Here is a 25,888-nt window from a genome sequence, read left to right on the forward strand (position 1 = left end):
CACGGAGCGGGTGAGGCCAGCCAGAGCCCAGCTGTTCTGGCCATCCTAGCCCAGGCACCAGGTGTGAGTGAAGGAGCAGTCTTGGATGTGCTGGCTCTGGAATATGTCAAACAGAAGCTATTCAAGCCACCCCAGCAGAAGCCCCAGACAGGTGGAACAGGCATGAGCCAACCTCCATGTGCTCTAGATGTTTTTTTTTGTGCCTTTACATTTGTAAAGCAGCAGTAGATGCCTGCAAACACTGCTTTAGCAACACATGCTGAAAATAGAACAGCATGTTAGCAGGAACCAGAACAAGGCTGAGGCGCACTGAAGAACGTTGTGCGTCTTGTTGTTACTTTTTCCTGTCCCCCCACCCAGCAGTGTGTTCACATCTCCACTACACACCTCCCCATGCTGCGCTGAGGAGACAGCATAGCACACTACTCAAGAGCTTGAATTTGATAGCTAAGACAGTCTCTTATTTGAATTCCAGTTTTATAACTTACACTAGCTCAGCAGCCTTGAGCAAACTGCTTAGCCTGGACTTCAGTTTCCTCATCTGTTAAATGGGAATGATACAAATAGTAGCAACATCGTGGAGTATTTGAGATTAATAATGCATGTAAAGCACTCAGGGCCTGTTATGTAGTCACATTTTGTGGTCAGTTAATCAAATGGTGATTGGGAGTGATCCCCAGAGCACAAGAGCCTGATCTTACTGCTTTTTTGTAAGTTTGTTTATTCATTGAGAGTGAGAGAAAGAGAGAGACAGGCAAAGAAAAAGGGAGAGAAATCCCAACTAGGCTCTGTGTTGTCAGCGCAGAGCCTGACACAGAGCTTGATCCCACGACCATGAGATCATGACCTGAGCCTAAATCAAGAGTCGTCGCTCAAACAACTGAGCCACCCAGGTGCCCCTTCTCTTACTCATCTTTAAATTCAATGTACATTTCAGTGCCTGAAATAGTGGTTAATAAAGGGTGTTGCATGAATGACAAAACGAAATCCTATGTTATAAACTTTGAGATTGATCTTTTTAAAATAAATTTTGTTAATGTTTATTTTTGAGAGAGAGAGAGAGAGTGCGAGCGGGGAGGGAAGACTGATCTTTTTAACATAAAGGATAACTTTGCCCATAAATTCTCTGGAGCCAAACCCTTTAGGTCAGTGAAATATGTCATTTCTACTGAGAAGTCCTGTAAGAGCTGGGTGTCAGTGGAAAAATAAGTCAATTCAATTACTTTTGGCATTTAAGACCTCCAAAGCCTGGATGGGACCTTAAGGACCATCCCTGGTGCCCCCTCTCACGGTGCATATGTAAAGTGAGTGGCTTGCCTCAGGCCACCCACTAGCTGTGGACGCAAGAGCTCCCTGTAGTCTCCTTCGCCCTTATGCTGGTGATGGTGATGGCATCCTTACCCTCTTCCCTGGCATTTCAGGGCCATTCAGTGCGGTCAGGACTGATCACTAATCTCTTCTTTGAAGGGATTGTGTACCTGGGGAGACCCAATGGGAGAACCTGTCAGGAATGCAAGGCCCCACCTGCAGGCCATGCAGGTTGTGTGGGGAACCCTTCCTTTCTGCATCTGTCCCCACTCATCATCATGACTCGCACCAGAACAATGACTCACAAGTAAGAAGTCCCTTTATTAGTAATAGTAATAAGTCTTCTGGGATGCAACTTAATTTTTCTGTAATTAAGATTGGGGTTTCATCCTAGCTCTTAGGCCTTCCTTCTATTATTTCACTGCTTTATGGCATAAACGTCCCGTTTCTAACCTGCTTTCCTGTGTCTGTGAGACCTACTAGATTCATCTTTGGTTCAGCAAACCTGAGGACACAAAGCATCAGGTAAATTAGTTATGTAGTTTTAATTGCTTTTACGTTTCAAATGAGTGAGGAGATACAGATACCAACTAAACAAACTTAAGGCTTCTTCAATTACTTTTTTTCCCCTTTGCCTTTGAAATACTAGAGGCTACGGCTCACTGCTCCAGTGTAGACAGTTCCACTTACCACACTTATTCCATCTAGAGTCAAAATAGGGACCGTAGACAAATAGCGCACTGTTTTCACCTCTGTGTTCTGGCAGCAAATTTCTGGGCATCATCTAAGATGTCACCAAAGAACATTTTCCAAATAGTATGGAAAAGAAAATAACTTATTTGTATAGGTTGGAAAAATTCAAGTAAATTCTTTATGAGGACCTAAGGGAAGCGAGGGAACCTCGCTTCTACCAACCTTAAGGGAACCTCTCTTCCCTTGCACAAGCAAGATTAGTTTCTACTCGTTTCAAAAGATTTCATTTAGAAAAAAAAAAAACTAACGAATGAAATTTTTCTAAGGAAAAAAGATTACAGGCAAGGGCATGGGAGGCAAGTGGGGAAACCCAGATGTGCCGACTCTGAAACCCACAGCTGTGCTGTCAGATCTTGAAATAAATCTGCTTCCAAGAACGGAAGTTTCTGTTGTTCACATTTAAATCTTGAATCATGCAAAACATCAATGACGGCTTTATGTTCAAAGTTAAGATTCCTTATTTAGGATACTTGAACTTCATACCTAGCACTTACTTCTGAGACATTCTTTTCAATCCTGTCAGGCTAATTAACAGAGTTCTAATGAGAGGTAGGAAGAAGGCAAAGGGAAAATGCATTCAGCAGCAACAGAAGAAATTTATACGAACGTTCTGAAGTCAAGTAACTGGCCACATTCCACTCACATTATATGAGAAAAAAGTATGTGGGGTTTTAAGAGTTTAATACACAATTCAGCATTAACACTAGATCATGTTTAAAAAATTAATCCAGACCCCCCCCCCAAAAAAAAAATATGTGGACACTAGGAAGATCAAGAGTTTTGCTCAAAATGTAATACTAACAGTAAGTTATAAGGTTGGTAGAATTTTCAGGATTCAATCATAAGGTTAACCCGATGACTTTCCAAGTAGTGGCAGAAATGACGCAGGAAGAAAAATAGGAAACCCGTAACACCACAGCACCTCCTTTTGAACGGACAGATTCTAAACCCCTTTGTTACTTGCCTAAAAATATCCAAAAAGTAAAAAAATCATGTTTTTTTGAGTTTCTACTAAAGAAGTTGTTTCTATTTACTTGCATATATTCATGTATATGCTGTTACATAGTATTGGCAAATGTCAGGGCTAGTATAACCAATCAAAATTAGTATAGTATCATAAAGGAAGTTAAAGGAGCGAGGCTGTTTTCACCCAGTTGCAGACCAAGGACCCATTTTAACGACTTGTGAGAGAGACTAAGCACTAAATAAGCATCACCCCCCAAGTTGCATGGTCAAACCCCTGATGTTACAGCTCTGACGTCCAACATCCCCACGTTAATTATAGCCAAGGTCAGTCAAGGTCATGTGGGGTGGCTGATTGCATTCCCAGAAGCAAAATTGGAGATCCAATTTCTCACTTGCCACAATTTGCATCATCCAGACATTTTACCCAAGGATCTGATGCCCCTAAACTGGTACATTTTGGCTCAATTTACTGTTTGAGGTGGCTGCTACAAAATTAGGGCCAGATTTGCATAGTTCATTTCTAACATGCATTTTGGGTACCAAGTGACTCCTCTTTACTTCCTCTTTACTCAGATCACCTTAATCTATGTAAATTTTATCATTGTGTGAGGCTCTGTAAGCTCTCAAAAACTTTCTGGGACAGGGCAATGCATAAAATACACTTTAGATACATTTCACTATGTATCACAGGCTGGTTCAGGTCAAAGATCTCAGAGATTTAAAAAGTGGTAATGGAGGGGGCACCTGGCTGTGTCAGTAGAGCATGTGACTCTTGATCTCAGGGTAGTGAGTTCAAGCCCCATGATGGGAGTAGAGGTTACTTAAAAAGTGGTAATAGGGCAAAATAGGTAAAACTTCCAGTTATAAATAAGTCATGAGGATGTAACCTCCAGCACAGGGGACATAGTCAATAACACTGTAATAACTTCATATAATGCCAGATGGTAACTAGACTTATGGTGGCGATTTTATAATGTAAAAAAAAAAAAAAAAAAAAAAAAAAGTAACATTTCTTAACATATTCATATTGTCCCTAGGGCAAAATTCAACTTATAAAAATCTGAATTTAGGGAGTTAAAAGTAAATGAAAGATGGATTCAAACTACTCCAAATCAATGTTCCCAGAAGCTTCTAAAATTCCAGAAAGGGCCATTAAAAACTGAATCATTCAGGTTAAAAAAAACCAAAAAACAAAGAGTCTGACTGGAAAGGTGGTCACGGCATATTACAGCATACAGGATAACCAGAGGTGGAGTCTTTATTTCACAAGTTTCAAGATACAGTACAAAACGAATCTGTACATCTCTCTATTAACAGGATTTGTTTACACAATTATATTACACTTCACCAGCCTTTATACCGTATTTAATTAAATACAAAATAAATTTACAAAAAAGTCTACCATGGTGTTCCTTCCAATGCCAGCTTATGGTCTTTTTAAGCTTCTCCTAAGTATTGACAGTGGTTATACCTTGATCGAATCGACACTATGATTTTTTTTTTTTTTTAAATAAAAGAGACTAGTGTCAGCGTGTTTGTCATTGCAAACAGGAAAAACAGTGCGTGTAAAGAGGACTGCCTGCACGTAGCCAAGACATCCTTCCCATGCACACAAAATCAGAGTTTTGCTGGTGCAAACAGTCATTTTAAAACACAAATCATTTTTAGTTGGGGTATTTTAGGTTTTCTTGAACTACCTAGTGGCAGGAGAAATTTACCTGCTTTTCAATGACTGCCACACATTTAAAAATCAGGTAGTGCCTCAGACAGTGTGGTGTTCAAAAATCTTCCATTTTCATTTATAGTGGAGGACAATGACTGAGGAAAAAGATTTTCATGAAAATCGTTTTCTTTTGCTTTATTTCTTGCATTCTCCTCGTCATAATGTGGTGCAACACGTATTAAACTCACTTCCAGAACAAATACTGGCTGTCCTCGGGGCAAAAGTAGCCCATTCTGCTCTTCTTGGCAGGTGAAGGGGCTGTTTATCTGACACTGTTTTGAAATGTGCATGTGAAATGTTAGTCCAAACCTCTGTGAGGGAAGTTTTTTTGCAGACGGGGCTAGACAGTAATACACATGCTATACACATGAAGAGCTGTGGTCTCCATTTACAGGCTTGCATGCATACTTCCAAAACACCGGTTTGAAGAACAAATATGAGCAGCAAAGAAAAGAGGGAAAAACGAAGCAAGAAAAAAAAAAAAAAAACCCTATACAAAATACTTAAGTTTCCCGGAGGCAACAGCAGCTCCTTAAATAAAGCATCAGATCATGGTCAGATCATGGTAGAGTTTCTACAACTTTCCAATGGTACAGAGACAGAACAGCTTAGCAGTAAAACTTTCACAAATTAACCTTATATGCACAAGGGTAACAAATCCTCAGGAGTATCAAGATAAACGATTCCCAAGTTAATCTCATTTCAGTGCTAAATAATGAATTTTGAAAAAAAAAAGGGGGGGGTAGTTACTTTTTCTGTGACACTGAATATTAACCAAAAATAAGATAAGCCTTACTCAGAGAACAGAAACAAAAAAATTCAACCACAGAAAGAAACAAAACAAAACAACCCCAAACACCAATGCTACCTCTGTGACATAAAAAAGAAGAAGAATGGTCTCAAAACTCTGGAACAGTTGGCTAATCACAAAGCACACGCACAGGAGAATATAAGCTAAGTGGAGTACTACTGTCGTCACCTTTGATGGCAGGAAGACAGGCTATTAAAGGGGTCAGGAGACAGGCTACCATGGAGAAATGAAGCTGTGCTCAATCTGCTAACTCTAAGTTCTAACATTAAAACTCCTGAATTCTGGAGTTAGTTTAATGTCACTGACATTAACTAGCTTTAGTTACTGTCATTTTATTCAAATGGATGCCATTTGATTAGGTAAGTATTGAGCATTATTTTAGGAGAAACACCAAACCCAGTTCCTACTTGCCTAGGTATTATGTCCCGTGAACAGAAAAGAAAAAGGGAGCAGAGTATTTTGAGACAGTCGTAAGGACTGAAATCACAAAGCCGTCTAGGAACTAAGTTATTTTAAATAGACCGTTCAAATTTCCAGTAGCAAATGACTCAAGGGTTTGGCAGGACGGGGGGAAAAGGCCAAGAAAAGGGTTAGAATATTAGTAATAAAGAGGAAATGGCAAGTAGTTGTAAACTAACAGGAAGTTTGTTATTGCATGAAGAACAAGACTGCGCTTTCCCATCTGGCTTTATTTAGGTAGTGCACACTGTTTTATGAAATGTCTTCTCAGAGTACTAATGGAGGGAAGTAAAGCTAGAGATAAAAATGCTGCTAAAGGAGAAATCAGGTGGGTGGTAGAGGAAACAAACGGTTGTTTACTCATCTTAGAGGGGTTTTTAAACATTTAAATAAATTACAACAGTTCTTTCGAAAAGAAATGTGGCTGCTACCGTGAATTACAGTTTTGAAGGGTGAGGAGAAGACGCAGTGGTGAAGACACCAACATATTGTACCAACTGCACTCAGATCTCTCTCTCTCTGTGTAAGAGATCAAAGAAGTCTTAATATTTAAGAGCTGCCCAAAGCAAGGGGATGTTTTTGAGGGTGGCATTTCCTACCTTTCAGATATGCATTTATACATATGGTTCCCTCTGTCGCCACCTCTTCAAATCTGGAAGCAACTACGTGGGTGTAAAATTTGCTTACCAGGTTTCTCAGAATACTCTAAACACACATGAAAAGCATACAACTTCACATTTAAAGCCTTCGTGTTCATTACAGACTACTTAAATCTAGTTCTAAATACAATCCCAATTTCAAAACCCAAAGTCTTACAACTCTACAGGTAATAAACTCTTCAAGTTTTCTGGCAGATGAGGGACTACGGAAAGAGTATAAAGGTTAATATAAACAGACTGAGGTCAGTAGGCATAGAAAGCCTGCTCAGATACTAATGTAGTCTCAGACTAGACATAGGCTGGTGAATACCACCATCTGATAGTAAAAAGAAATACAAATTCGGTTTAAATTTCTTCATTTGTATGGTATGTGAAATCCTCGGTTTTCTTTGTTGTTGTGTTTCACGCTATTTAACCAGACTCTGAAGTATAATGGCCTTGATTTTCCTAACGTCAACAGTGGGAGGGTGGTGAATAGGACAGCTAACAAAGTGGTTGACTTTCTACTGTAATATAAAACTGCAGAAGTAAAAATCTACCTGAACAGTATAAACAGGCTTTGGCTTTCCTCAACCACTGAGTTTAATACATCTTAGATTCTCAGAGTTTTAGTTTTATAATGGTAGTCACTGTATGCCACATCTTGGCAATAATATTTCAAATTTAAAGAATTCAGGAGGGTGCAAACTGTTCTTTTGCAATAAAAAAATGCAAAGTAAAATAGACCCTGGGAACAAATACTTCATCTTTCGGGCAAGTGTGTCTATCATTTTGGTACCCCACCCAGAGTTCTTTAGTATTGTTCTAATTTCTCCCACTTAGTCCATCCTCTGGCTTCCGGATCAAGGCTCTGTATACTCAAAACAAACAAGCAAATTACATCGAGTAGGTGGGGCAGATTCACATGTTAGCTCAAGGAGTCAGTTCACAATGTTTCATCTATTCCATTCCAGAGAAGTGAAGGTCACGTAAAACTCTTTAACAGGACTTTCAGTCTTTGAAGGACACAAGTACGGTATCAAGTGTGACAATCACCAGTAAGAAGAAACCTCCCAGCCTTCCCTTTTAAAATAATATGTTGAATACGTATACTTGCATGTGGATTGGTAAAATTTCTCAGTTATTGCAGTTCTGAAACACTTTGAAGACTTTTTTTTTTTTTTTTTTTTTACTTAAAAGGCAAGTTCTATTTTCAGACTTTCAAACATGTTAAGGTTAAACTTGCAACTAACTGGTTTTTCCTTTTTACAGTGATCAGTTTTTAGTGTTGATGCACAAGACCTTAAAGGTGGCTGATAGAAGAACTTATGCACATTGAGAGAATGACCAAAAGGACCCAAGAAAGACAGCTGGGTACAGCAGACATTGCGTCTCACATGTTTCCAGGAAAAAAAAAAATGGGGGTGGGGGGGTGGGAGGGGGAAAGCCACTGAGAGTTGTTACTCCATACGGCACTGAAACAAACATTCAACTCAGTTTAGGTAAGAGTTACTTATCCCTGAAAATAAAGGCATCAGATTCTAAGCAGCTTTAGGAATTCAATGTTTCCTTGTGCCTCTTCCAGGAGGTGACCACTGATCCGAAGTCCTAAATCAAATGCAAGTGTTCTCAGCAAACAATTTCCTTGGTTGTCACTGATCAAGGCTGGACACGGTGGCTGTTACTGTGGTGGCTGCTGCTCTGGTGGCCCCTCCTGCTGCGGTGGCGCTGGCCGTGGCCCTGGGGGCCTGGGTAGAGGCATGTCCTGGTGCTGCCTCTGCCGGTAAGCTATAACTGTTCCCAACAGCAATGCGATGATGGTCATGAGGTAAAGGTCCCACTCAGGCCCCAAAAGCTGGTCCATGTCAAGCTGGGTGAACAGATCTCGAATCTTAATGAGAATAATATAAAAATCATTACAATCACTAAAATGTCAGAGAAGGAAGCAGGAAAAAGTTGTATCACTAATCAGAGACGAATACAGAACTTATTAAAATAATTGGTTTTAGGAATGTTTTGCAATGGCTTAAATAAAAAGGCTTTAAGAATTCAAAAAATAATGTGTCTCAGGAACTGAGTTATTATTTCATGACAGTAGATGATACAGAATGTCTAGCCGGGTTCCTTTCCTTTCCATCAGTAATCAAATGCATGCATTTCCAACCACTTTTCACAGAAAAGATTTGCAAGGAATACTGGGGACAATGGAAGGCCACAGGGAGGCAATCAGTCTCTCAGCACTTGTCACCTATCTGTAGTGATGGCAGCCCTGTTCTCATGACAGCAGGGTTATTTCACTTCCTCCCTCATCTAGCTGGAGATGGCAGGAATTCAAGCGTTTAATAGCTGAATGACTAATGCTTTTCAACTAGGATTTCACTAAATATTTAACACTTTTGAACTTGAACTTTAAAGTTATGTTCTTAGTCCATAATACTTTGTTTGGGTGTCACTTAAGAGAAGTTACTCCTGAAATTTCCTGACTGCTACTTACCTACGAAGGAAGTAAACATGTGGTATAATCCTTTATATTTAACTAAAATTATACTTAAAAGGTCCCCATAATATAGATTTGTAGATGCAGGTGCTAAATTTTCCTCAAAAAAGATTCTAAGAAACTATTAACTGTGTTTCCTGGGGTGGGACCTGTGATAGGGGATTTTTGTCTTTTCTGCACTGACTTTCTCACCATCCATACTTGGTAACTCTTTTCTTTTGGTTGGAATATCTAGGTGGTAGGCTTATGGAGCATTTATTGTCTTCTTTATACTTCTGTATTAAAAAAACAACAAAGATAGGATACACTTAGTATGGTATAAGGCGTGACTAAATCCTAGTCTGTAACTAACAGTTCTTAGTCTTACAAACTGTGAGAGACAAGGGTCTGAAACAGCCCCGAGAGAGGAAAACAGCAGGCTGCCACACTGTTAGCTTTTCAGTGAAAGGAACAAAGACTGTTTCCACTAGTGGAGGGTACGGTGCGTCTGGCTCAGGCCACCAAGCAGTTCTAAAGGTGCCATTACAAGTGTGTAAGCAACCAGGAGGACGGAGTCCAATACCTCCAGTCCTTCGGAGCCCTATGCGGGGAGGACCTCAGTACACGAGACAGGGCTGCGAAAAGGAACATCACCCTTTCCACCTGTATCACACAGGAGGAAAAGCCCTTTCTGGAATCTAATGCGAAACGGTGTATCAACCTGTTCTGAAAGATGTTAATGAAAGACTGAAACATCATCCTGTTCTGGTCTGGAGTAAATTCAAGTTTTGTAGCCCTTGTTTCTGCACACATTTCAGGACTTTCGGAGTTAAATCCTGTTCCAGTTAATCCATTATAAGGAAGTACAGTTAACAAAATGTAAAACTGGAGAACCCAAGAGCACCTACACAGAAATACTGGTAAATAAGGTCAGCAGTTTTGAAAGGAATGGGGAACCCACCTCTCGTCTAGGTTCCACCATGAGCTTATTTAAAGTAGTTCAAGGTATTTTTAGAGAACAAAGTTCGAGACGTGTTTTTAACATGTTTCTTGCTAATAGCACAATCTGAAGTACAACAGCCTGGGCAAGTTCTCAGGTTCTCCTTCTCCCTTTTGAAGGGTCTGGTCTGAGCCACTGCCAGGCAGTCACCTGATTTAATGTTTACTGAATTTAGTTAACCACTCCTTCAAATCGCCAAGGGTTGGTCTCGGTTTTCTCTGAGCCAGAAAACACCTGCATCAGTGGAAACTGCTTTAGCACCTGGAGCTACTGTCAAATGGTTCCTGAAAACATGCTGCTCTGTGGCTATGTTCACCCCACAGCTGATGCGATCTCATGGTCCTTCATCTGGGGCAGAAGGGAAAGCACCAGACCCCTGAAGGACACTCCTCCCTACTCCCTGAACTTTTCCAATAAAAACTTCTGCACCGAGCAGCTTATATCACTTATATTTTAATTAAAAGAGGCACGGAACACTTACGTTTGTCTCCCGGATGTACTGCAAGAAATACACCACAGCCAGTTTGCATAGTGCTAGGAAGACTGGTACCTGTGCGTCTGGGCTGGCTTCGGCCGCCATGTCATAAAAACGTTTTGCAAGGTGAATATCCTATAATACAGGAAATAAACCAAAATTCATCTCTTGGTAAAATAAGTAAAATAATATTATTTAGTTTATATAGTCATATCAGTTTGTGCATTCAGAGCATTGACTTTACCTTTCAAGTTTTCATTTTAAAATTTCCCTTACCTAAAAGGATAAACCCCACCTTTAATTGGGTAATATTTCTTTAATCATCTAATGGCTTAATTTTGAAAAATCTAACTGAACAATGTTAAGGTTTAACTCCTGCTCCTCCTGTCTGACATCCTACTTGCTGTGTATGCATAACACTGTCACTCTGAAGACTCCCGGGGGCAACCTAGAAGTCTCAAGTTCTGGGTCAAGTTAAGTAAGTTTCTTAAAACTTCACTCAGTGTAAGCAATTCAGGTTTCAGTTTGGAGCAGTGATCCTCAAACTGGTAATATGCTCAAGACGTTTCAAATGGTACTTGCATGGATAGTGTTAAGGGACCTGCATGCTGGGTTTCCTGCCTTAGACATATTTCCGTAAGGGGTGAAACGAGTCATTACGAATCCGGGCCCAGACCGAGTGCTCTGCATTCAGATAAATGTTGAATGGCATGGGGAGACACAGTGAAATTTTCATTTAACAACGTCCCTTTCTCCATGCCCTGACTACTGTCAAAGGATACCAAACTCCAAGGCAAGAATTCCATGAGACATGGGAAAGAAAGGCTAAACATTAAAAAGGACCTTCCCACATAGTTCAATGTAAGCAGTTACTGTCAGCTCTTCCCTATACTGTCCCTAGGGGGTGTCGTTAGTGAAGAAGGGCACCTTCCAACCAACAACAGTACTGGTAGAGTCAGTGTCTTTGGTTCAAAAAAAAAAAAAAAAAAAAAGGTAACAAGTTTTTTTCTGGACTGCCACATTCTTCAAGATCATGGATCAAACTTTATGTGACAACATAGACTTTTGTGTGGATGATTCAAAGGGGTAACTAAATTTTATCAATCACATCCTGAATTATTTACTCTGTGTAACACCAATCCTCATTTAATCCTTAATATTTTTCTAGCTGTACTACATGCTGGATTGATAGTTTTTAGTAGTATTTAAGTTTCCTTCTTTTAAAATTGGGAAAAAATAAGAAAAGATGATCATGGATAATCATGGAATGAAACTAATGGAATCATTTTTTTTACACATGATTAATTATTCCTAAAAGCTGCATCCCTGAGTTCTGTCCTCCCCATTCTTATCAAAGGAATACTATGCTCTTTACCATTGTCTTTATTGACAAGAATTTATATAAGCTACATATAACATTATATTGCAAATTACATTATGAGAATGCACACTAATTTTCTTGGTTTCTAATCTATTATAAAAGCAGACTGTCAGAGTTCTATCACTTTAATTTTGATTGCTTTCAGTAAATTATTATGAAGTGTATCCCAAAACAACCACAACTATGTGTAATCTTTATTAGTCATCAAACACACATTAATTTTATTTGAATTAAAAAAAATGAAGTCAGTCTTGCTGATGGAGGCAAAGTCTGACCTAGCTGAGTGGTCTGCCAATTAAGAGAGGCTCTGGTAGCTTGGTCAACATGGCAGAGATCTTCCACAAACTGAATGTACTCCACCTGCAGTTCCAGAGTCTTGATAAAACTATATTCAAGTATCTAATAGTAACATGAATGTAAAATATGAACATTTACATATTGGGTTTAAAATACATATTCAAATGTGGTAAAATAAAAGGCACTTTGACAAAAAATGGTGCATTAGCAAAATGAAAATGAGTAACTTGCCCTTAAGCACGTCAGGTCAACAAAGTGTCTCTAAGTGATGAAGAGGAATATAATTAGTTATCTGATAAACCTAGGTAAAGCCTTTCAGCATTCTCTATAGAAACTAGAAAATGAATGACTCCAGTGACAAGGGAATAAATAAATGTATCCTTTCCAAGTCTCCAGTTTCCAACAAGATTGAATGGGGACCTAACCAAAGTGTCAGTGACAGATCACTCTGATTTTTGGCATATGTTATAGACTAAATGTGTCCCATCCTCCTGCTAAATTTCTATGTGGAAACTCTATTCTCCCTCATGTGATGGTTGGGATTAGGAAGTGAGGTCTTTGAGAGGTTATTAGGATTAGATGAGGTTAAAGGGGTAGAGCTTTCATGAATGAGATGAGCATCCTTAAAGAATCCCTAAGTACTTGCTGCTTCTCTCCTGCTCGTTGCTCAGATGAGGACAAAAGCCAGAGGACGGTGTCTCTGACCAGAAAACAGGGCCTCCTCGCCAGACACCAAACCTGCTGCCACCCTGAACTTCAACTTCTCAGCCTCCAGAACTGTGAGAAATTCTATTATTTAAGCCACCCTATGGTATTCTGTGTAGCAGCCTGAAGGAAAACAGCAAGCAACTCGAAAGCAGTTTAAAGAACTAAGTGACCTTGCTATAATAAAATTCTCCCCAATTCCATATACTTGTTTATGTGAACAAGGTTCCAGCCATACATTTATAAAATGAGGGGCGCCTGGATGGCTCAGTTGATTAAGTGTCCAACTCTTGAGATCGAGCCCTGTGTTGGGCTTTGTGCTGATGGCATGGAGCCTGCTTGGGGTTCTCTCTCTCTGCCCCTACCCCATTCACACTCTCTCACACTCTCAAAATAAACTTTAAAAAAAAAAAAAAAAAAAGGAAATTAATGCTAAATTTACTCAATGATACTTAAACTAATTTTTAAAAGATGCTCCATTCAACTCATTAAAAAATACATTTTTAATAATTATCACAGAAAGTAAAATTTTAGTGAAATTCATAGTATTATGTTGATTTGTTCAATATTGTATTGATAATTAACCAACTATGGCTAGTATCTTATGAAATTTTCTTAACACTTAGAGCCTATAATCATAGGAAATAAAATTCAAAATTTGAATTTACATACTTTGTTTCAGGTAAGTATGATTGATCAGTAAAATATCTAAGCATTAAAAACATTACATTTACATGCAAATCTACGAAAACAATGACTTGAAAATATGAATTCAGGAAGAAAAGGAAAAGACACAATTTTCATTTAATAAATTTGCTGTGTTTTTAAAAAAATTAATGATGAGGGTATCAACATTTTGGTATTTGGAGTAACTTAGTCATTTTATTTAAAAAAAAGGGTTGATGCTTAAAGTAGGTAGAACTCAGACCTGAAGCTTATGATGAAAAATTTTAAATGTCAAATTAAATACGTGCAGGAGAGGGGTGCCTGGGCGGCTCAGTCAGTTGAGTGTCCTACTCTTGATTTTGGTTCAGATCATGATCCCAGGGTCATGGGATTGAGCCCTGCGTTGGTCTCCACACTCAGTGTGGAGCCTGGTTGGGATTTTCTCTCTCTCTCCCTCTGCCCCTCTACCCCTGTTTGAGCTCACCCTAATTTAAAAACAAAAAAAATTAAAATAAAAATGTGCAGGACAAAACACAGTTGTTCAAAATTCTCTTAAGGGCATATAGGCAAAAAGTTAAGACCATGGCTCTAAAGACTGTTAGACTCCATTAGGAAGGTATAAGAGTCAGAAATACGTTTGTCAGTAGCAAACATCTTACTTCATTTCAAAATACTTTACAAAGAACAGAATTTGGCTGAAGATGGACAGATAGTTTCTCAAACAAGGAGTTGCTGATCGAGGCAGCACCATATTTCCATTTCCACGACTCTGCTTTTGGCTTATTGTACATAAAGCAGTGTGCATGTGACAGCAACATGCGTATGTCTGACGACGGGAGAGGTGCAAGGGCGGGCTTCTGAAATATTACAAAACTGCCTCATAACTTAGTACCTAAAATCGGAGCACATTCCGAAAGAAAGCCTATTTTCTAGAAATAAATGCAGACGTTTCCCCCAAATCACAATTACATCATTCTAACATTTGTTTTGAAGCCAGCCTCACCTGTTTAATGCCCAGTCCTTTCTCGTGCATATACCCCAGATTAAACATGGCTTGTGCGCTGTGTTGCTGCTCGGATGCCAGACGATAATGAATGAACGCAGTCTCGTAGTCTACGTCAGTGCCAAATCCATAGAAATGATAGTCTCCAAGCTTAATTCTAGCCACCGTATAGCCTTAAACAAAAATTAAATGCAAAACTGCCAGTAAATAAAGTGCGTTTAAAACGGACCAAATTGTTGTTTCTCCTCCTGTTAACATGCTTACATAAAACACAATTTTAATTGGCAGTATGTAAACTTTATAACAAATCCTTCAGCCAAGCTATAAATTCAATAAAGATTGAAACTAGAGGTATTGCTCTTCTGAAGCAGGTTTTGCAACAGGGAGAGGTATAACAAGGTGGGTGGTACTCCCCATGTCACAACAGTACTCTTCAAATGAGCATGTTCTAGTCTATCATGCCATTTATACTTTCTTTTCCTTTTTTGTTTTTAAATTTAAATTCTACTTAGTTAACATACAGTACAATGTTGGTTTCAGGAGTAGAATTCAGTGATTCATCATATACAACACCCAGTGCTCATCATAACAAGTGCCCTCCTTAATGCCCATCACCCATCTAGCCCATCTCCCACCTACCTGCCTCCATCAACCCTCAGTTTGTTCTCTATTGCCAAGAGTCTCTTGTGGCTTGCTTCCTTCTCTTCTCTTTGTCCCCCTCTTCCCATAAATTTATCTGTTTTATTTCTTAAATTCCACATACGAGTGAAATCATATGGTATTTATCTTTCTCTGGTTGGCTTATTTTGCTTAGCTTAATACATTCTAGCTCCATCTATGTCACTGCAAATGGCCAGATTTCATTCTTTTTGATGGCTGAGTAATATTCTGCCATTTACATTTTAAAGTAGTTCAATTGGACCATTGTTTAGGTTTGAAGAAGGGATAGCCAGGCACTGTTGAGAGGAGTATGTGTGAGAATAAAAGAGTCAAACAAAAAAAGATGGGGAAAGGTTAAAATCTTTTTGGGTTTTAGACTAATATTTTATTATCTATTCCATGTGATTCTCATTTTATGCAATATAACTGGCTTCAAACAAAAAATCAAAGAGTAAACCATAACGTGATATAAATGACCAATCACAATTCAATAATTTAGAAACCCTGTGACTAGAACTTCCGTTTTAAGAATAGATAAATCACGATGCAACTTAAGCAACAGTTAGTATGTTGATGAATGACATTATTTAGTTTTTATGGGAGATTCAAAAACAAAACAAAAACAGTACAGAAAGATCCCTGGGTGAAACTCTTACCCTAGAATGAGTGGGCTACTCACCTTGGGAGGCAGCCCTGTTCCAGTGCAGCAAAGCTCTGGGGTAAGTTTCATTCTCACCTACAATGGTTGCTTCTCCTACAGGGAAGATGAAATAAATACAACTTAGGCATTTAAGGAAAGGCACTAGACTTTTAGGCTTCATTTACAAGCTAGGGTGGATATGTGGGGCATAACTGGGATATAACAAGTATTAAATGACCAAAGTATTGTATTGAAATTAAACAAGTATTAGAAGGAAATACCGAGTTCAAAAGAATCACTGTAAGCAGGACAACACTACTTTCTGCAACGTGTTTTATCCACAGAACTAATCGGAGAGTAACCATGGAGCCACTTCTAGGGATCTACAGACCACTAGAAAAATGAGGTTCTTCTATCTGCTGTATTTTGAAAAATGTGTTTACTGAAAGCAGTTAATGCTAATTGCAAAACTAACTTTGATGGCTTAGGGAGCTGAGGTAAAGTACTCCAGCACGTGCGTTGTTAAGGTCTACTTACAACAATAAAGAAGTTTCTTTGTGGCTTTTCTCTTTAAAACAAAAACGAGCTACCTGATGTGAGCCTTCAGAGTCTAAACCCAAGGCAGAATGAAAGTGAACCTTACTCTGATCTAGAATGAAGGCTGCATTGCTCTGTGCCACTTCATAGCCTTGTTCGGCCAGCAGGAGGTACTGGATCACCGCGGCGTTGTAGTCGCCATCTTTATAGCTGTTATAGGCAGTCATTAGCCTCTCCGACCACCGGCCTCGTTCACACACATTCTTAAACAACTGTGAGAACAGGAAAAAAAAAACCAAACCAGTAACAAAACAAGGAACATATGCCAGAATATCATTTTTGCACTTTGGCTACAAGTGATTATTAAGCTACCTCTTTGAATCTCTGGCAACTTTATTAAATATATATAAAAGTCTGGGATATTTACTTGAAGATTTCAGTTAGTCTTTACAGCAGGTTTATAAAAATAATAGTAAACAATTATATACCATTACCCCCACCAGGCACTGTTCTTGTGCTTTATGTACAGTACGTACAGAAACTCCCTTACAGCTCCCACGAGGTTCATGGGGGACACTCTATGAAATAAGTCTTATTAATAGGCCCATTTTACAACCGAGGGAACTGAAACACAGAGAGGTTTAGAAACTGTGCTAAGCATTTAGCAAATGCCACTCTGCAGTGCCAGTTATGAGAGAGCTAAAGAGGAAAAGTTCCATTTAGAAGACATCAGCATTGCCTTTTGCAACATTCATTCGACACAGACCTCGTGGTGCTCAGATACTGTCTAGGAGGTGCTAGAGAGACTGCAGACAACACCCACTGTCCTTACAAACGTGGAGACCCAAATGAAACAAATAAGCATGAGGGTGACACACAGGCCCTCAGTGTCTTCCCTCAGTTTACCCAAGCTATTAGGTCGAATCTCTTTCTACTGTAGAAGAAATCATGCAAAGAAAACGAGAATTAAAACGATAGACTTTCCTCCTGGGAAAATGAAGTTCCTGTGTACGAGCTGGTAGAACAGCCCTTACCTCCACTGCCGTGTGACACGATCGCATCACACCTGTGCCGCTGGCATGCATCTGTGCTAGGTTATAGAAAGCCAAGATGTGGCCTCCCTGAGAAGCTAAGTTAAAATACTTCAAGGCCTGTTTATAATCCCTCTTGACGCCAATGCCATCTGTAAGGAAAATCACATGAAAGGTCAGAAATAGTTTTAAATAAGATTTAACTGAAGCATGAGAGCAGCCTTATATAAAGAGTAAAATCAAATGAAACTCAGAATTCTTACTCAGGAAAGATGGGAACCTTAGCAATACAGATTTGTATATTAATACAGATGAACCTAATTTACCATGAAAAACAAGATGCACAAATTACTGAAATGGGAGAACATTAATCAGCCCGAATGCGACAGCTCTCGTTTCCACATCAAAGTGGTATCTGATGGAAAATAGGCAATTTCGATGTTGGTGGATGAAGCATTTAATTCCAGTATTACTTACTGTAGTACATAGAGCCAAGCTGCAGCTGCCCGTCCACCCAGCCTTGTTCAGCAGCTTTCTGGAAATACTTTAGTGCCAGATCATAATTCTGTAGGAAAAGAGGTCACATGATCACATGATAAGAAAGCTCAAAAGGCTGATATACTTAGAAGTTAGGAGATTCATTTATTAAAAAGAGTCAACAAAACACATACAGGATATTCTCAAAGAGCCATTAAAAAGACTACCTTCTAAGTTTTCATAACGTACAGAGGGTAGTCTACTTTAAGTCACAGAGGGACTTAAATATTTAAGACTAAAGAAAAGCAAGTAAGAGTTTTTGTGAAACGATTTGCTGTGTTCACTCTCAGAAAGCATACACATCACCAGTGAAACACAAGATCAGGACTTAAGAAACAATCTTTCCTATTAACCAACAAATCTTTTCCAAACCTTAATTTTTCTAATTTCCTTAAATAAGGAAAATCATTCTCTTTATTCATTCTTTTCCTGTGTAACTTATCAAGCACTATATGATTATTAGATTTCAAATACCCTACGTATCCACAGAGAGAAACTAAAAGATCACTACTGAACTTTAGTGTCCTAAAATGACTAAAAAGAATCAAAATGAGACCACGCTATACTGGTTTCTGTGCTAGGGAACACCTACAGATTAGAATCTTAAACCTAATGCTTAGTTTCAGGCCCAATTAAAAACATACTACTTGGAGGGTTCATAAAGTGAAGAGAAGAGGACAGCATTGAGAATCCAGGGGCAACCATGAGGAAGTAGTAGAGAAGAATAAGAAGCAATGGCTTAGGAAAAGCAAGAGAACTTGCAGAATTCCAGGGAGGGAAGAGTTCAAGTGATGTAGAGCCAAAAAGTCAACAGGTGTTGACCCTTAGGAGGTTACTGGTGATCTGCATAGAGCAGTTATGTGAGGCAGAAGCCTAAGAGCTAATGAGTGAGTGGTAGCCACTAATACCGTTCATTTTTTGGAGAAACCTGGCTTTGCAGTGAAGGACTGGAGAGAAGAGAAGAGCAAAGAATAGAACAGAAAGCTTTTCTCCTAAATGGGAGGGACAAGCATTTTCTTAGCCTTGAGTGAAGAAGTAGAGAGGGAGAAGCTTAAGTCTTGGAGAGTAGACAGCATAGACAGAAGAATGAGAAGCAGCTTCACACCTTTAGAAAAGGTGCCAGAGACAGAGCTATTCGAAGAAGGCAGTCATATGGCAGGTGCGGGGTGAAGGGTGGTAAGCAGCCAAAGTCAGAGAATAGGAAAAGGTTCAGCTCTGGTTATAAAGAAAGGATTTCACCCAGGCTGGAAGCTAGTTATATTTCTCCAACTCACCAGCTGACTGCTTGTTTAAGTCAGAATGTTACACTGAAAACTTACAACTTGAACTCCTCTCCCGTAGAGGTAAGCCATTCCGAGTCCACTCTGACCGACTGGGTTGCCCTGCAAACCGAGAAAAAAGAGTGAATGGATTCATTAAGAAACTAGGCAAGAATAAATGACTGCAAAAGAAATAATTTACAAACACATTCAAAAAATGTCACTGCATTTTTCAATTCAAAATTCTCCTTCCCATCAGGCTAAATGTAATGCTGACTTTTAGAGATTTGGGGGTCAATAATTTGCGGAAAAAGAGCAAATAGTAAATTTATCTAGAATTAAATTTTGGTGACTTATGACCATCTGTTCCATGAGTTATGATAGAAAACATGACTAATGTGTTTCTTTTTTATTAAACTAAAAGTAGGTCACTTTTTTAAACACTTTTTTTAATAGGTAGTATTTTATTTTGTTTTTTTAAATGTTTATTAATTTTTGAGAGACAGAGCGCAAGTGGGGGAGAGGCAGAGAGAGAGGGAGACACAGAATCCGAAGCAGGCTCCAGGCTCTGATCTGTCAGCACAGAGTCTGATGCAGGGCTTGAACTCATGAACTGTGAGATCACAACCTGAGCACAAGTTGGACGCTTAACCAAATGAACCACCCAGGCATCCCAAAAAGTATATCACTTTTTTTGTAGTTTTTCATTGGTAATCACCCTCCCCGATAAAGAAGGAAGATGCTATGGTGTCAAGTCAACAACCAGGTAAAAAGCAACACTGGGATCAGGTGGCAAAGATATGCTAAAGGTTACTGGAGTCTCACAGAGCAAAGACAATCACTGTTTTGAGACCTGCAAGAGAAAAATCTAAAATTCAATCTAAACTAATAGGGACAGAGGCATCTTTTAAAAAGTGTCACAGCACTCCTTTGGGAAATACTCAACTGACATTTAGAACTCAAGTAACATGTAGTTGGCAAGGAGATAAGTACACACACTGGAGGCATATGGGGTCTTAAAAATTCATATGTAGTTTTCTCTGGGCCAAAGAAAGTCTAAATTATGTATTTAAGATTATTGAAAGTACCTAGTTGTGTAAGTTTTAAGCCTCAAATTGCAATACAAATAGGGTAGATTATATGACTTTCAATTGCATTACTAAAATCAGTATTTCCTTAATCAGGAAACTTCTCAATGAAATTGAAACAGAGGCTTAATATTCAATAATGTGGTCTTCTCTATCCACCCCCTGCCCAACCAATAAAATGCCTTTTATTGGGAAGGTTTTTTTTCTAGCCAATCCATTCACACAAATCACAGGTGCTTTCAATAATTTGAGGCATGAGTTGGTTATGACTAATCCTTCAGTATAATAAACTTACTAAAATAATAATATGGCACACACTTCAATATGTTAAGTCATGAGATCTTACCATGTCAGCAGCTTTCTTAAAGTAGTGAAGAGCTGTCTCATTACTCTGTGGGACAATATCACTTCCTTCTGAATACATCTACAAAACAAAGCCTGATTTTATTACGAGCTATAACCGTCTCTCCTATAATGTATTTCTAGCTCATCTCATTCTGGTGTTTGTGAGAGATCATGAAATCTTCCAACAAAGTTTAAAATTCCCCACAGGATATTTTAGAATTAAAAGCAAAGCATTAAAAGTAAACATTTTAGCATTATTATATATTCTTTGTCATATCACATTATGACTTCTCTATAAATATGAATACATTAAAATCAGCTCACGGATCAATCTCAAGAGGGGAAATCTTTAACTCAAGGTGAATCTTTTCTCTCACTCTATCCCAAGGCAGTCAAGTGGTTGATAAATTGCTTGGGATCAGTGATTAAATGAGAAAAAAAGGAGTGTTATTACCAATATCTGCTTCCATTTCTCTTCCACCACTATTGTCTCCAGGGTAAGATAAAGGGTAGGTCTTAAGTTCAGGAAAAGAAAGAACTAAAAGGTTTCAAACACTGAATGATCAGAGTACCAGGAAAGGGCCAAAAGAAAGAAGAATAGAAAATTAATGCTTAAACAAAAATATATGAGGAATACCAATTTCTATGCTACAATAGATGGGATGTCTGAATGTAAAGTTCTCAGGCCCCAAATAACTTGCTGCAATTATGTGGCAAACACTGCTGAGATTTTTCTATTTGCAAGAATTTCTGTGACATATTTATTCTGAGCATCCTAACCTTAGGATTTGTTATAGATGAAAATACCCATTGGTTTATACTGTATTTGTTTTCAAAATAATGAAAAAGGAAGTTTTTCTTACTTTGCCACAAGACACAACATCCTTGTATTGGAAACTTCATTTCCACTTTATTTTTGGTAAACCGTAGATCCTAAATACAACATGTGCTTATTATGCAAACACCTCTTGCTGTTACATAATATGTTCACAGGACATACAATACCTTTCCCAAGAAGGCCATAGCATGTGAATTGCCAGCATTGGCTGCTAAATTGAAGTAGTCAAATGCTCTCTGTGAGAAAAGAATTTATTAAGATAATTAGTTTTTATAGAATCTATCTGCCTTTGGCTTTTAACCAAAATAATTATTTCAGGAACATTTAAAAAATCTTGTAATATTGCAGTTATCTCAGTTTAAGTAAAGAGCAACATGACATCTCTTGGCTGCTTAAGGTAACCCCCCCCCCCCCCCCGAATCTCATATCCAATCCATCACTGAGTCCTGTAACTTTCACTACCAAATTCCTCTTGAATCCACCTACCATCCCCCACTACCACCATTCTAGGCTAAGCTACACTATCTTGCCCTGAACTTATGGATCACTCCCTTCCTTGATCTCCCTTGCTTTTTTTCTTGGGTCACCTAAAGCAACAGATATTTGTTGAGTTAATGCAGTTATATATTGGGAACTCAGTTTATTTCTTCTGTGAAGGTACTGAAAAAATTGATCACTGTGTGAATGTTTCACAAGTCGGCACCATACACCAAGAATATCCCAAAACTTGTATAAAAGGTATGCAGCAAACTCACCATCCAGAATTCTGTACCTGACATTTTTATTAACCGATTCATCTGGCCTAATGATATACATTTTAAAGACCTACAGCAATGAAAGCTGTCAAAATGCTGTCTGGAAAAAAAATTTAAAAAATAAATAATAATAAAGCATGGGTATCTGGTATAGTTTTAAGTGTACTCTGTTACCTAATTCTTAAAGTTGATGGGATATGGGAATGAAATACCCTTAATTAGAATATTTAACTGTTATGGCAGAATAACAGCTTTATTAGTCTGACAAACATTTATCAAGCACTCACTATGTACTAGATATTGTCAGATGCTGAGAATAAAGTAGCAAAGTCCATGCTCTTTTCCAACTTAGTTCTAGCAGAGGAAACAACTTAATTATATAATTAACACATTTATAATGGGAAAGGGCCATAAATACAGATTTTCAGAAACTGTAACTGTGGTACATGACCTATTCCTGGAGTGGGGTTAGGGGTGCAGGGAGATATTCTGGGGTAAGAGATACTGGAATTGAATTCTTCAGGATAAGTAGGAATTATTACATAAAGAAAGGAAGTAGAATAATACTCACTCTAGACAGAGGGACTAGTATTCCAGAAATCCGGGGATAGGGAGGTTCTTGATATTTTCAAAGACCTGAGAAAAGGTCCATGTGCCTGTGACTCAAAAGGCCAGGTTTTGGTCTTTAAGTGACTGGAAATTATGGACCACTCAAGAGTTTTAAGCAAGGGAACACAGTATCAGGTGTGTGGCTTACAAATACAGGCTACTGCTTAGCAAATGCAAGCAGGAGATGATTCACACAAGTGGTAGGTATACTGATAGAAGGGAAGAGATGAGAGAGATTTCGGGCATAAGGCAGACAAAAGCTGGTGACTGGATATAGACCTGACTGCTATAGTTGTATATTCCTTACTGCTCACAACCTCAACAATGACTGTTCCCAAGTTCTATGAAATATTTTCTTTTATTTCTTTAATGTTTATTTATTTTTGAGAGACAGTGATAGAGTGCAACCGGGAAGGGGCAGAGAGAGAGGGAGACACAGAATCCGAAGCAGGAGCCAGGCTCTGAGCTGCCAGCACACAGCCCGATGTGGGGCTTGAACTCATGAACTGCGAGATCAGGACCTGAGCTGAAGCTGGATGCTGAACCAACTGAGCCACCCAGGCACCCCTAAACTATTTTCTAATGGGAGTTTTAAGACATACTTCTATCACATACCTATAGGAAACTAAGACACTGTGTATGTATTTTTGGCAGTACTGAGAACTAGGTTTCAGAATTAAAAAAGCCTTTCCCACCACTATAAGGTATAATCACATTTTTAGTCTTCAGCTTTCTCAGGGGGTAGCTGGATCTTAAAAGATCGTTTGTGAAGATTATCTAAATAACACAAACTTGATATTGTCATTGACTGACAAGAAATACATCTGGGGTATCATTTCCATCTACGACATGAAGTGCAAAGCCCCGGAAATAGGAAAGTTACCTGATGATTTTGTTCTACTCCACGGCCTCCGTGCAGATGCAGTTGTCCCAGACCAACCTGAAAATTAACAAAAATGAGCAGAAGTAAATGGTAGCATCTGGTGTGTAATTACAATTACAAAAAGGTTTCTGTTTATCATTCAAAAATTTAAAGACTTAGTCTTAACTCCTGAAGATATTACTCTACTTTAACGTACATTTTCTAAGAACTGAAAATGCCTGCTTTTAATTACAAGGCATCTTTCTGAAATAAAACATTTATTGCAGGCAAACTAAAACTGAACTTGTCACCAGGGAACCTACTCTAAAGGAAACACTAAAGGATGTGCTTTAGGAGGTAGGAAATTTATCCTGGGAAGCCTAAAGATGCAGTAAGAAATAAAGAGCAATGGAAAGTTAAATTTGTGAGTAATCTAAATTATATGGACTGTATAAAATAATATCTTGTGGAATTCAAAAATTGACAGAATTAAGACATACAGAGTACTCTAAAGTTTGCACTGTCCAAGAAACGGTAAAAAGTGCTCATTCATACTAAACTTTGATAAAAGAGTAGTAAAACAAAGTCCAACTATCACATTAGTAGAAGGGAGGAGAAGCAACAGCAAAAACACTCAAACCAAAAGAAGGTAAGAGAGGAGAGATAAAGAAGCATGGAAAAGCATAAGGAAAGAAGGCAAGCAAGATAGAAAATTTAAACTTGAATATATCACAAACTACTTTCAACTAAAAGACTGTCAGAATGGATAAAGATATAAAAGTAGTCTTCTGATGCTTCCAAGAGACGTATCTTAAGCACAAGAAGTTGAATACAAAAGAATACAGAAGATACTCCATGTAAATACTAACCAAAAGAAAGTGGCATAGCTAGAAGCAGGCAGAGCACAAAAGCAAAAAATATTTCTTGACATAAAAAGAGAACATTTCATGATATGCAAGCTAGTTTAACAAAAAGATAACAATATTAAGTCTAAGTGCACTCCACCTGGCTTAAAATACATAAATCAAAATTGACAGAACTACAAGAAGACAGAGACAAATCCACACCACAATGGGAAATTTAAACAATACTGTCTCAGCACTGGACAGAAAAAGCAGACAAATTCAGTAAGGATTCACAAGATGTGAACAATAGCATTAAGAAACATGACTCAACTGACACACAAAGAACACTATACCCAAAGACTGGAAAATTCATATTCTCTTCAGCATACAATATTTGCCTAAACTGACCAAGTGATGGATCATGAATCAAGTGTCAGGACATCTCAAAAAACTGAAATCATGCAGAATACATTCTGACCATGGTGGATTAAGCTAGAACTCAACAAAAAAGTAGAAAATCCCCATTTATATGAAAACTAAGCAATTCACTTCTAAATTTACACATGGGTCACATATGAATATATGAGAGAATATTGAGAATATGACAGTGGGAGAATGTATTCTACCAGATATCAAGATCCATTAAAGCTACAGAAATTTAAGACAGTACTGGCATAAGACATGCAAGAGAATATGCACAGAGCATTATTTGCAATAGCCCAAATCTGGGGAGAGTAAAGTGGGCAGGTAAGCTGTGGGATTTTATACAATGAAATAACCACAGGGTAATGTAAATGAATGAATTACAGCTACATGAAAACACATGGATTGATTTCATAAACAATGCTGAGCAAAACAACCTGATTCCAAAAAATGTGTAGGATTTTTTTTTTTTTTTTTTTTACATAAAATTCAAAACCAGGCCAAACCAATCCATAGTGTTAGAAGTCAGTTCAGTGGGTTACCCCTGGGGAAGAGGGGGCTCCAGGGTGCTAGCTGTGCTACACAGGATGCTCACTTGGTGATAATTCAGGGGGCTGTATGCTTCAGATTTATGTACTTTTCTATATTAAGGTCATAATTCAAGTAGTAAAAAGAAGTAAATGATACATAATACCACATACGGATTTTTTTTCACTTGAGTTTTCCACTGAATACACTGAAGCATTCTATATTCTACATAGTTTTTTAATGGTTGCATAAAATTCCATCACATGGAAG

General features: G+C 38.4%; 1 protein-coding gene across 1 annotated transcript in view; it reads right to left on the minus strand.

Annotated features, from left to right (window-relative positions):
• Positions 1-4,267: 4,267 nt before the first annotated feature.
• SEL1L (SEL1L adaptor subunit of ERAD E3 ubiquitin ligase) overlaps positions 4,268-25,888 on the minus strand; it is a 52,298-nt gene continuing 30,677 nt past the window's right edge. Inside the window, exons 11-21 of the mRNA XM_019461936.2 lie at positions 23,844-23,900; positions 21,764-21,832; positions 20,760-20,837; positions 19,386-19,448; positions 18,007-18,094; positions 17,533-17,681; positions 16,605-16,770; positions 16,001-16,075; positions 14,662-14,834; positions 10,616-10,744; positions 4,268-8,549 (exon numbers count right to left, since the gene is read on the minus strand). Coding sequence (XP_019317481.1) covers positions 8,340-8,549; positions 10,616-10,744; positions 14,662-14,834; positions 16,001-16,075; positions 16,605-16,770; positions 17,533-17,681; positions 18,007-18,094; positions 19,386-19,448; positions 20,760-20,837; positions 21,764-21,832; positions 23,844-23,900 — 1,257 coding nt within the window. The 3' untranslated portion in view covers positions 4,268-8,339. The remainder of the gene's footprint in view (positions 8,550-10,615; positions 10,745-14,661; positions 14,835-16,000; positions 16,076-16,604; positions 16,771-17,532; positions 17,682-18,006; positions 18,095-19,385; positions 19,449-20,759; positions 20,838-21,763; positions 21,833-23,843; positions 23,901-25,888) is intronic.

The sequence above is a fragment of the Panthera pardus genome, unplaced genomic scaffold (genome assembly GCF_024362965.1).
Source record: "Panthera pardus isolate Hobbes unplaced genomic scaffold, ASM2436296v1 HiC_scaffold_24, whole genome shotgun sequence".
Classification (NCBI taxonomy): Eukaryota; Metazoa; Chordata; class Mammalia; order Carnivora; family Felidae; genus Panthera; species Panthera pardus.